A 12,065-nucleotide genomic window follows, 5' to 3' on the forward strand; every position below is an offset into this window, starting at 1 on the left:
TATATATTTTCCAGACCTAGGATTGGTGGAACTTCATAGCATTACATTACTTCTACTTAAGCAAAATACTCGTACCAACAACATTAAGATGTTGAAGACACTATACAGAGTGGATGGTAGCCTCCCCAAACATATAAGAAATGACTCTACATGTTAAATGTAACAGAAATTTTATTACTTTTTCTTTGATGAAGTACCGTTAAGTAGGAAATTTATTTTTTATTTTAGTAGGTTATTTTACGACGCTTTATCAACATCTTTGGTTATTTAGCGTCTGAATGAGATGAAGGTGATAATGCCGGTGAAATGAGTCCGGAGTCCAACACCGAAAGTTACCCGGCATTTGCTCATATTGGGTTGAGGGAAAACCCCGGAAAAAACCTCAACCAGGTAACTTGCCCCGACCAGGAATCGAACCCGGGCCACCTGGTTTCGCGGCCAGACGCGCTGACCGTTACTCCACAGGTGTGGTTAAGTAGGAAAACAACAGTCTTTGCAGCACTCTATTGTGGGAATTACCCGAGAGAAATGGCTGATTGCTATACAAGCAGATAGGTAAAAATAATCTGAACAATTAATATCTTGAATCTTCTTTTGCAAACTAAACCATTTAGCCATGAATTTAAATTGAATAACAGCAAAAATCGCTGAAATACCTCTTCCAATGCATCACACGTCACGTGTTACTGAATGAGTACAGCAGAGGGGGAGAGGAAGGTAAAGAGTGCAGGCGGCGCTTGCTTAGAGTTATTGCAGCAGCCGTGATGTTGCCAAATACTTCATAGAAACATAACGATTTCCTCTAAAACAGTGAATGTTAAAGAAAACACTTGTAGATTTTTCAAATCTCTTCCCATAATCTATTACCAGTTTCATTTTGGTGCCGAGGTTACCATCCATTCTGTATATAGAAATTGACACTTGAACAAAATTTTATAGAATGTATAGCACAGGCTACATTGTCTTTGAAGAAGCTTAATTTAAGAGACCATGCAACTTGGAAACAATATTCTCCCATTCTACTCTCCAGTGTGTGATCATTGACGACTTGAATGTAAGTTCTCCTGTGGGTAATGTTATTGGCATTTAATTTTCACAAGCACATTTGGCCCGAGTTCGATTCCCAGAGAAATCAAAAACAGAGGAATCAGAAATTTTCGTATAAAATTTCTACCTCGGGACTAGGAGAGGTGGCAGTGCACAACTTTTAGTCACTAGTTTGTGCATCAATATGCCTGGGTTAAATCCCAAATCTCTGCAGTGCATATGAAGAAAAGGCATAAGTCACTGGTTATAGTGATTCGTCTGTTGCATGAGAATGTTAAGCTTGACAGCTCCCTTGATGCTATTCGACAGACAGGAGTAGGCTAAGTGCCAGCACTTGGTTTGAGTTTCCCCTTCTCCCTTTCTCATCTTCATAATCATCCTCACCCATTCCATACACTACACTTCCACATATACTCACCCCAGTACACGACATACACAGATACACATCATGTATAGGGTGGCCTGTAAAAGTGATGTGTAACTTGAAAATGGATCATAGTCCTGCTATCCATCCATAATATGCAGAACCCGAATCACGCAAGTGAAGTGGGTAGGCACTCGATACATACCTACATATGACTAACTGGATCGATGGATGAACTAACGACTAGATGGACGGATGAATGAACAAACAAATGAAAGAATTAATTAAAAGTTGCACTCACGGATACGGCTCCAGGCTCAGGATGTCTCAACACTACAACGTCCGCATAGCCTGCCATCACAGCAATAGAATCTGAAATTAGTTACAATATTACTATTAGTGTTGTGAACATTATTACACAAAACGATTTCTTCACTTCAATGGGTCATCTGATAAGTAAATTATGAAAGAGGACAGAAAAGTTATAAACTCAGTATTCAGTTTTATACAGCAAACACATTATAAAGAACGTAATAATAATAATAATAATAATAATAATAATAATAATAATAATAATAATAATATAATAATAATATAATAATAATAATAATAATAATAATAATAATAATAATAATGGAAATAATAACAACAACAACAACAACGAGGAGTATGACAAGGATGCTCTTTCACCTACTTGGAGAATTTAGTGAAGAACTGTTTTCAGAATATGGGAAGAGTCATAGTAAGAGGAAGAAGAATAAAGTGCATATGATTTCCTGATGATATGACGTTGTTAGCAGAAAAGGAGACGATACTAAGAGATATGCTACTGGAGCTAAATGATAGCTGTGAGCAGTATCGGATGAAGATAAATGCAAGCAAGACGAAGAGGAAGACCATGGTTATAGGAAGAAAAATAAAGAATATAAACGTGCGAATTCTAAATGAAGCAGTAGAGCAAATGGTCAGCTTCGAATACATGACATGTACATACTATAAGTAGTAACATGACTTGCTACCGGGAAGTCAAAAGGAGGACAGCAATGACAAAGGAAGCTTTTAACAGAAAAAGGAGCGGAAGAGACTAGTGAAATGCTTTGTGTGGAGTGTGGTATTGTACGGAGCAGAAATGTAGATGTAACAACGAAGTAAAGAGAAGCGACTAGAAGCATTTGAAATGCGGATATGGACAAGAATGGAGAGTGTGAAATGGACATACAGAATAAGAAATGAAATGGTGTTGGAAAGAGTGGATGAAGAATGAATGATGCTGAAACTGATCAGGAAGAGAAAAAACTATGTATGTATGAATGAATAATAATAATAATAATAATAATAATAATAATAATAATAATAATAATAATAATAATAATAATAATAATATAAACGGCTAAATTATCTTACATTACAGAAATGAAGAATAACAGCATTAAAGAAACAGAAGAATGTCTTGAGAGGCAAAAATGAATAGAGAAAGCTTTCACTGGATACCATCTAGAAATAAAAAGCAAAGATGGACGCGATTTTCGTGCAGAACATGAGTAAACATGATGTCAATGAGAAATATTGGTTAGATCGAGACTTATGGAGAAAGAAAACTGTAGCTTTTCATTTGTTGCACGGTTGGTTTCGAAAATCTTCAGGTACATTCAATATTTATGATTTTTCTTAACTAGTCTGGCACCTTCCATTTCTCAGTTGAGGTCATTTGCATGCTGGTATTCATAGATCCCATGATAGGATAAGTGAGGATAATATAATTTTAACGTGTCCAGGGTTGCCAATTTTTTAAGTAAATATGGGAGACTAAGGAATCGACAAAATTTCACATATAAAATAAACAAATTATTTGGTTCAATACTAAAAAAAACAACTTTATTCTACACTTCAGCAGACAGGTTTAAATTAAGAGTATTTTGAGATAGATTTTGTTTTGCGTAACAGTTGAAGTCGGCTACAGTTTTCAGCTCTGATTTGATTAAAAATGTGATGCTCATATTTCGAACATCTGTCCAATTTTATTATTCATGAGATGAAACATCTTCTTTATATGAACATTACTACATTACAACTAGAGTCCACGGCAATTCGGAAGGCAGGTTGTCTGCTAGCGTTTGCGTCGAGAGACAGATAGAGAGAGCAAGGCAGCATACAACATTGCCACATCGTACTTCACGCACGTGCAATACAAATAGCGCAGGAGAGAATTTAAATTATCAGAAGACAATAATGACCTTAGCCGTTGATTACTGTAAGCATGACACCAAACAAACCCTCTTTCCTTCATTAACAATATTCTTTGCACGTTTCTCAATCCCACACCACATGCTTCTGCCAGCCGCGGCCCGCAAGGTGAAGTGACTGAAGTGGCTCTTCACCTACATTTTAAAATTATAATCACAATAATTATGCATTTTCATTTTATCATAGTTATAACCTGCTCACAAATCTCCTATCGCTATCTGAAAGACGAAAGCCTCGTGAAGTGTCTGGGCAGCGAATAGGGATTATAAAGAATGGACACTTCGCGTCGGTACCTTTGATGTAGCCGGACCGATTTCAATGGCCTTCAAGCCAGCTAGAGCGTCAGATTCTGCTTTCTCCCTAGAGTTGGCGCTGACATCACACCAGCTAGCAGTCGACACAGCGGAAATATAACACATATAATTAATACATCTAGGTACATTATGTACTCAAATAAAATAAATTGGATCCATAAAATAATAAATCCTTCATTAACTGTAATGTCTAGACTCTAGAGTTCCTTTATAATGAGAGTTCAGACGTTGACCCCAACAACAATTAAAATATGTAATGATTTGATAGCGCTGAAAATGGAAAAACAAAACTCTCACGAGAAGTAAAACCATATACCTATATTATATTATATTATAAAAAATATTAAACGAATTTGATGCTTAATTTTATAATGTATTATATTATTTTATAATATAATTTATGATATCTGAAATATAAAATATTATTATTACAACTAGTTTGTCACTGAGAAATAAGGAAAAGCTGTTAACTTGAATTTATTTGAAGCAAAGCGTTACTGGATTATGCATGAGGTAGGCGATGTTTGGATCCTGTGTCTCAACTCTATTCTCAATTATTATGTTAGCGTATGCTCGATTACACTACCTCTAGCGCTTGAAAGTGGAACTATCCGCTGGCGCACAGAAAAACAAAACACAGGAAAATTCGCTCAGTGTCCATTCTTTATAATCCCTATTCGCTGGTCTGGGTGTATCGCTGCACACTTTCCCTTTCGTGTCGCTTGCTGACACTCACCCCCTATATAATGTAAGAGTAGGTACTGGATTTATCCATGGTACTGGTTTTCAAGAAGAAACGCTTCTTTTTCTACATTTATAGTACACAGGCCTGTTGTAGGTTGCCATGGTAACGAGCATTGACCCTCCAAGGATAGAAGAGCCGTTCCTTTGCCTATTCAAGGAATAAAGAAACAGGTTTCTAAACAGTTAAACACCCCTCGCTTGTCCAACCCGCCGAACCCCGACAAGGCGACAAGTGCAAACCCATTGTCAGTTTTATCCATTTCTTGGTGAGAGAAGTTAATTTTGTTATTTGTGTATTATTTAGTGATGTTCATAAGTGATTTTGCGAATGAATCCAGAAAACGATGTAGTGTGTAATTTATTAGAGACACCGTTTTCTCGTTGGCGCGAGGAAGATAAGAGAGACTTATTAGTGTTTAATCGCCCAACTCCGCGTTTATCAGTGTCTGTTAGAAAACAAAAAAAGTCCGGAAATTCTTATCGATTGCATTTTAAAAGTACCTGGTATGGGGAGTATATCTGGTTATGTGGCAGTGTTTTTCTACAAAAACTTTTCTGCTGGGCTTTCCTTTTATTAGGAGTGAAAAGGAACGTTTGGAATAACGCGGGGTTTGGCGATTTTGCGAACTCAACTCGTGCATTTCACAAACATGGGGATTCGAGTGAGCATTTGAAGTGCGTATTGCAATTGAAACAAGTCGAAAGAAATTTGAACTCAATTCGCGATGCGTTACAGGAGTCGTCCTTATTGTGTATTAAAATATTTAATGAGAATGTTCGGTTAAACAGGAACTTTATGAAAGTTGTGGTTCAAGCCGTTATATATTTAGCGAAACAAGAGTTGCCATTTCGAGGACATGATGAACAAGTTTCGTCATATAACCGCGGTAATTTCAAAGAACTGCTCCAAACTTTGCTCTCCGTAAGTTCCGACGAAGTTAGAAATCAATACAATAAAATGAAATGTGTATTCAGCGGCGAGTCTAAGACAATACAGAACGAACTAATTGAATGTATTTCAGACTACGTATGTAACCAAATCAAGAAAGAAGTAAATGAAACTGATTTTTTTTCATTGCAAATTGACGATGCGACGGACGTTGGACAAAACTGTCAATGCTCTGTAATAGTAAGATTCGTGACTTCACATGGTAAACTGGTGGAGCGTTTCTTAGGTTTTTATAACGTAAGTTCTGATTGGACTGCACAAGCCCTGTTTGAACTAATAGACAGCATCTTAGGGCCTTTGAATTATCGTAATAAATTGATAGGACAGTGTTACGATGGCGCTAGTGTAATGTCAGGCCACATAAATGGCCTACAGAAAAAAGTCAAAGATGAAGTTCCTCAAGCTATTTTCATTCATTGTCTAGCGCATTGTTTCAATTTAGTTCTGCAACAGAGTTGCAACAGTATTTCAAGTTGCCGAATTTTCTTTGCAAACCTAAGCGGAATTCCCACTTTCTTTCATCATTCAGGTAAACGTAACCACATTCTAAATTCGATAGTTGGAAGGCGAATTCCAACAGCTGTGGAAACGAGATGGACATCGAACTCCAAAATACTCAAAACAGTAGTAGAGAATTGGGACGGTTTAAAAGAGGTTTTTGAAGAAATAAAAATAAATCCTGGAACTGATAGTACTTCCATCCGTCAATGCGGAGGGTTCTTGAATGACATGAATGACTTTGATTCAGTTTTTTGGCTCTGGTTTTTTATGACATATTCAGTCTAACTGATGTTTTGTATGATGTTCTGCAAAAGAAATGTTTAGATATAAGTTACTGTGCAGCTAAAATTCGAAGTACTTACGATTTGATTAATAGTAAAAGAAATAAAGAATACTGCAACAAAATATTTCGTAATGCAAAAGTGAGAAGTAACTGCAACCATAAAAGACAGCATGCCCAATTATCCGATGAAGACATTTTCTTCAAATACAAGTCATTGTTTTACGAGATAGTAGACAATATTCTGTCACAAATTAATACTAGATTTCATGACTTGAACAAAGTATCATTTCTAAGTTTGGTAGATACAACAAAATTTAAAGACTATTCTAAAGAATTTCCATCAGGTGCTTTGCAGAACTTGATCGAGTGCTACCCATCCATATTTTTAAAAAATCAACGTTTACAAAATGAACTTGAACTTCTTTACGGTGATAGCAATTACAGTGGCGTTAACGCTTTGAAAGCATTGGAGATGTTACGTCAGAGTGATGTTCATCAAGACGTATTCCAGGAAGTGTATAAGTTGTTTTCACTTGTAGTGTCTTTGCCATCCACTAGTGTGTCCGTAGAAAGAAGTTTTTCGTGTCTAAAGAGGATAAAAACTTATTTGCGGAATACAATTTCCCAGCAGCGTTTGTCCTCCTTGGCCAACATTTCTATTCATAGAGAACTTCTTTCGGAACTTGAAGGACAACCCAGCTTTTTAGATGACATCATTGACAAATTCGCGGCCCTGAAGAACAGGAGAATAGACCTACTCTACAAGAGATAAGGTAAGATTGAAAAAAATATTGTTTCTTGTCACATACAGTTGTCAGCACTTCACTTGTCTTCTGAATCACGGGCCGCCCCTGGCTTCTGCAGTCGTTTCTTGCACGTTGGCAACGTTGCTGCCAGCATCAAGATGGCCGGCAGCGTTCTGCTCGTTAACGTTTTTATAATAATTATACACCTTAAACACTATTTTCCGCGCCTGCTTGTGTAATACTTATGTTTTTACAGTCTCTTCTTCCATTTATTTACCTTACATACACATAGTAAATGTTAGTTTTACTTATTCAATGTATTGAAACATTTGCACGTGAACAAACGAACTCAGGAAGTGCTTGTTATAGACTGATTCTGATTGGTTCTACTGTACAAGCTTGTGATGTCACATACCAGAAATGCTACGGCGCATATAGAAGCTAACCGCCTTCCGAAATGACGTCTAGTCTAGATGGATGAGCTATGAAACCCATCTCTGGCAGACATTACTTTCTACAGACTGCACATTTTAATGCATCTCTTGAACATCAAAATTCATCAATTATCATAGGCCTATAATCAATCATCATTCATGGCAAAATCAAATGTTTAGAATCAAAATTTTTACATTATGCAAAAATGAGGAAGAAAAATGTTCGAAGAGAATACGAATATGAGAGCCAGGAGATTGTTAAAAATTAGGGGCAAATACTGAGATCCCGGAAAATATGGGAGGGTTGGCAATCCTATCAGGGATCTAAAGATATTAAACATGCATAACACTCACTCAACACGGAGTGTGTTTGAGAGTTGCGACTATCTCTTTCCAGCCTTCTCTTCCTCATCATTCACTCACTCTATAATCAGTTCATTACATAACCAATATGTACCAATAAATGCTCAAATATTGCTGAATAATACAGATAAAGAAATTATATTCTATATTATGTTTTATTTTACTAATATCTATATTATACCATTCAATGTAGTTATAAAAACTTATACATATGGTGCAATTTTCCTCAATTGTTATGGCAATGTTTGATAAATTCAAGTAAGACAATTATGAATATATTCCAACTAAATTTTTCCATTTTGCCGTGAATAGGTTCTTTCAGAAGGGAAGTAAGTACCTTCTAGGGATTCCCCTTTCTTGACTGAAGAGCTGGTTTCGTCCATGTGAATAACTCGACCACCAAGTCTCTGCATTGCTGCAGAAAAACTGCAGCTTGTGCGTGTGCTCACTTCATAAAAAATTGAAGCCATTACTTTCCCCTGCAATTACATCCATTAGATAAAGATTGTTATATTCATGAAGAAAGAAAAGTAATAATTCCAATTCCTAGGGATTACACTTCTTTACACTACCTCAAAATTTTTCACAAAACATAATAAATCCCAGATAAATGAAAGTTCCCATAACACCAAAAGCAGTAAGACTGTCTGCAAAGTAAATTCACTATCAGTAAATAATGGAAAAAAGAATCAAATTCACTAAAGTAGTATCTATGTACTTGATTAATTTAATAAAAGTTTTTGTCAGAGTTGAATTAAAATATATACAGTAAAGCTGCATTTATATGTTTTTTTCTTAAGTCCCGGCAAAATTTCTATACTTCCCATGTTAATTTATTTCAGGTATACGTTTTTCTCATTTATACGATCGAGAGATACAATACTTCATTTATGCGTTCTAATTAAATTTTGCTCCAAATTGGATTTGCTGTCAAAATGTAAGAACACGAAAATACCGTACCTATGCCCTCAAATATAATACGCACACCAACTTTTTTATCCCAAAATCCAGAAAAATACTAACGAATATAATATGCACTCTGCTAAAAATCACTCAAGATTAAAATTATATTATTAAGACGGTTATAAAGGCACTCCCTTACCTCTAGCTATACATCACATTCATCATCATTTGCAGTATTAGAACTGGACTTCTGGTCAACAGGTCTGGATTGATGTCAGAAAATCGACTGACAATGACTAACATCGTGCTACTCTTTCGTCAGTAATTACTGGTAAATTCTTTCGGTTTAATTAAAGACGCGCAGTTATTGGGAGTTATATTCATAAAATCTCACAATAAAAGAAAAAAGTTATTAAGTCATTTTAGTACCGTAGTTAAAAATATTATTCTTATTAGTGATTGTTGTCAAAAATGGACAAGACATTACGAATGAAAAGTGTGCAAACGACGAGAAAACACGAACTCGCAGTGGCTCTTTCTGTCAGTACCGTTAAGATATGGCCGGCTTTGAAATCCCTGGAAATTCGAAGCTACCCAATCTTGTCTCCGCACGTGCTTACTTCAGTAAATCAGTTATGGACCAGTGGGAGACTCAATTCAGAGAGAGGAGAGACATAGGTGCAGAGGGAAGAAATGGAATATTTTAAACAATGAATCCAGGTCCAAAGCTGTGACCACACTGAATACAACTATTTTAACACCCCTCCAAACTGAAAATATTTTGACAGTAGACTCAACCTAATATGACGTTAAGATTGTTGATTGTTTTTTTTTTTTGTAAAATAATAGCATTTTATTAATTATTATTATTAATACTATTTCAGATGTAATTAAATGCCATTTCAGTTATACGTTTTTTTTCAGACCCACTTAAAAATTTATAAATGAAGTTTTACTGTATTAGTAACAATACAACGGAGAGGTATCTCAGACAATATTTTGTGCCTTGATTAACAACTCATGGCGAATTATTAGCGGAGTAGTTAAGAGTTTTGGCTTTTCATGTCAGACACCTAGGTTGAAATCCTGAAGTGATGGTGTTAGGCAGGCTTTCGCATTATCTTGTCATAATTTCCTCATTTCTCCAAATTCATACAACCACTCCTAACAACAATGTAAAGAAGCAGTGTAAGCAACAGCATCATGTCATTCTCCACAATGATCAAATGTGGAAATTTCTACTGTGAACATTCTACTGAACAAATCACCAACACTGAAATTAATAGAGCTGGTGCCAGTACCTGAATTCAGGGTGGCCAGATTTGTTTTAGGAAAAAAAGGAAGATTTTTTACAAAAAAATAAGAAAGAAATAGGCCAAATCATGCGAACTTCCCTGGGATTTAATAGCATATAATGCAAATAAGACGAAGAGCATGGTCATAGGAATAAAAATACAGAAGATGAACTTGCGAATTCTAAATGAGGAGTAGAGCAAGTAAACAGCTTCAAATACTTGGGCTGTACTATAAGCAGTAACATGAGCTGCTCCCAGAAAGTCAAAAATAGGATAGCAATGGCCAAGGAAGCTTTTAAGGCAGGCCTCGGCATCGGGAGCGCATCCAGACTCTAAACTGAGACGCTTAATATTCATCAGTCACAGAATCAACGCTGCGCAGTGTTCAGCGGGGAAGAAAGGGGATGAAGAGAAATCATATGACTCCTGTGAGAGAGTAGAATCCGCTCTTGCTGCCCAGCCCTGTTTTAATAGAAAAAGGAGCATCTTCTGCTGACCTCTGGAAAAAGAACTAAGGAACAGATTAGTGAAGTGCTTTGTATGGAGTGCGGCATTGTATGGGGCAGAAACATGGACATTCCAACGAAGTGAAGAGAAGCGAATAGAAGTCTTTGAAGTGTGGATATGGAGAAGAATGGAACGTATGAAGTGGACAGACAGAATAAGAAATGAAACTCTGTTCGAAAGAGTGGGTGAAGAAAGAATGATGCTGAAATTGATCAGGAAGAGTAAAAGGAATTGGTTGACTCACTGGCTGAGAAGAAACGGCCTACTGAAGGATGCACTGGAAGGAATGGTGAACCGAAGAAGAGTCTGGGGTAGAAGAAGATATCAGATGATAGACGACATTAAGATATACAGATCATATGAGGAAACAAAGAGGAAGGCAGAAAATAAGAAAAATTGGAGAAAGCTGAGTTTGCAGTGAAAGACCTGTCCTTGGGCAGAAATGAATGAATGAATTATTTATTGTTTAAGGCAGCGGTCATCAGCACAGTGCACCCTTGGGCTAACGTCTCTTGCCCATGGATAAGAGACTGCACTATGGTGCATCTGTGGCTGCTGGTGGGTATGCTCTCTCCCTCTTTCTGTTCCATGATGGGGCATATTACAATGCACTGCTTACCCGTTACCCATTTCAGTGAGTGCTGACGACAACTGGTTTAAGGTGTAATGGCTCCAAGATCATTACTATTCTTAACTTTATTTCAAACATTATATAAAATACATTTACAGAATCTGTATCCAGTATCCATATTAGGCCTACACAAAAAATTAAAGCAGGCATGTACAATGTGCGGCCAAGCCATCGCATGTGGCCCGAAGCGATACCGTATTTGCAAGTTATACTGCATTATTTTTTTTCTGGAAATAAGTAGATCTGTTTAGAATAAGATAAACCTACAAGAGAACGACATTTAAAAAATATATATACAATAAATTGTTACCACACTTGGAGGCCTGTATGCGAACCTTCACCCTATTCATCCTACTGTATAAGAAAATTAAGAGATTCTAACTGTTTTGGGAAATGCCAGGACCATTATTTGTGATACCTAATAACCGTGCACAGGTACCTTTCAGTTTGCAGCTGTTCGCTATCATAGTGAGAGGTTTGTGGATTATAACTTCTGAGATTTTTTTGAAGTAACTTAGTGATTATGACTTCTAAGTGTAGCAACAAGAAAATAAAAATTTCAGATGAAGGCCAGGTCTCATTTCAAATTAAGTGGACAAATCAGTATTTTTTTGACTGAAGTAAACAACAAAGTAGTGTGTTTAATTTGTAATGAAGCAGTTTCCGTTTTAAGGAATACAAGATAAAGCGACATTACGACACTAAATATGCGTTTTCGTAAGATAAATTTCAGGGCCAAT

The 12,065-nt window shown here is 36.4% G+C and overlaps 1 protein-coding gene across 2 annotated transcripts in view; it reads right to left on the reverse strand.

Annotated features, from left to right (window-relative positions):
* Positions 1-12,065, reverse strand: part of r (carbamoyl-phosphate synthetase 2, aspartate transcarbamylase, and dihydroorotase rudimentary) — a 441,968-nt gene that overhangs the window by 3,779 nt on the left and 426,124 nt on the right. For both annotated transcript variants that reach the window (XM_069820902.1, XM_069820901.1), the window contains exons 30-31: positions 8,327-8,468; positions 1,713-1,783 (exon numbers count right to left, since the gene is read on the reverse strand). In XM_069820902.1, coding sequence (XP_069677003.1) covers positions 1,713-1,783; positions 8,327-8,468 — 213 coding nt within the window. The remainder of the gene's footprint in view (positions 1-1,712; positions 1,784-8,326; positions 8,469-12,065) is intronic.

Source organism: Periplaneta americana, chromosome 3 (assembly GCF_040183065.1).
Source record: "Periplaneta americana isolate PAMFEO1 chromosome 3, P.americana_PAMFEO1_priV1, whole genome shotgun sequence".
Classification (NCBI taxonomy): Eukaryota; Metazoa; Arthropoda; class Insecta; order Blattodea; family Blattidae; genus Periplaneta; species Periplaneta americana.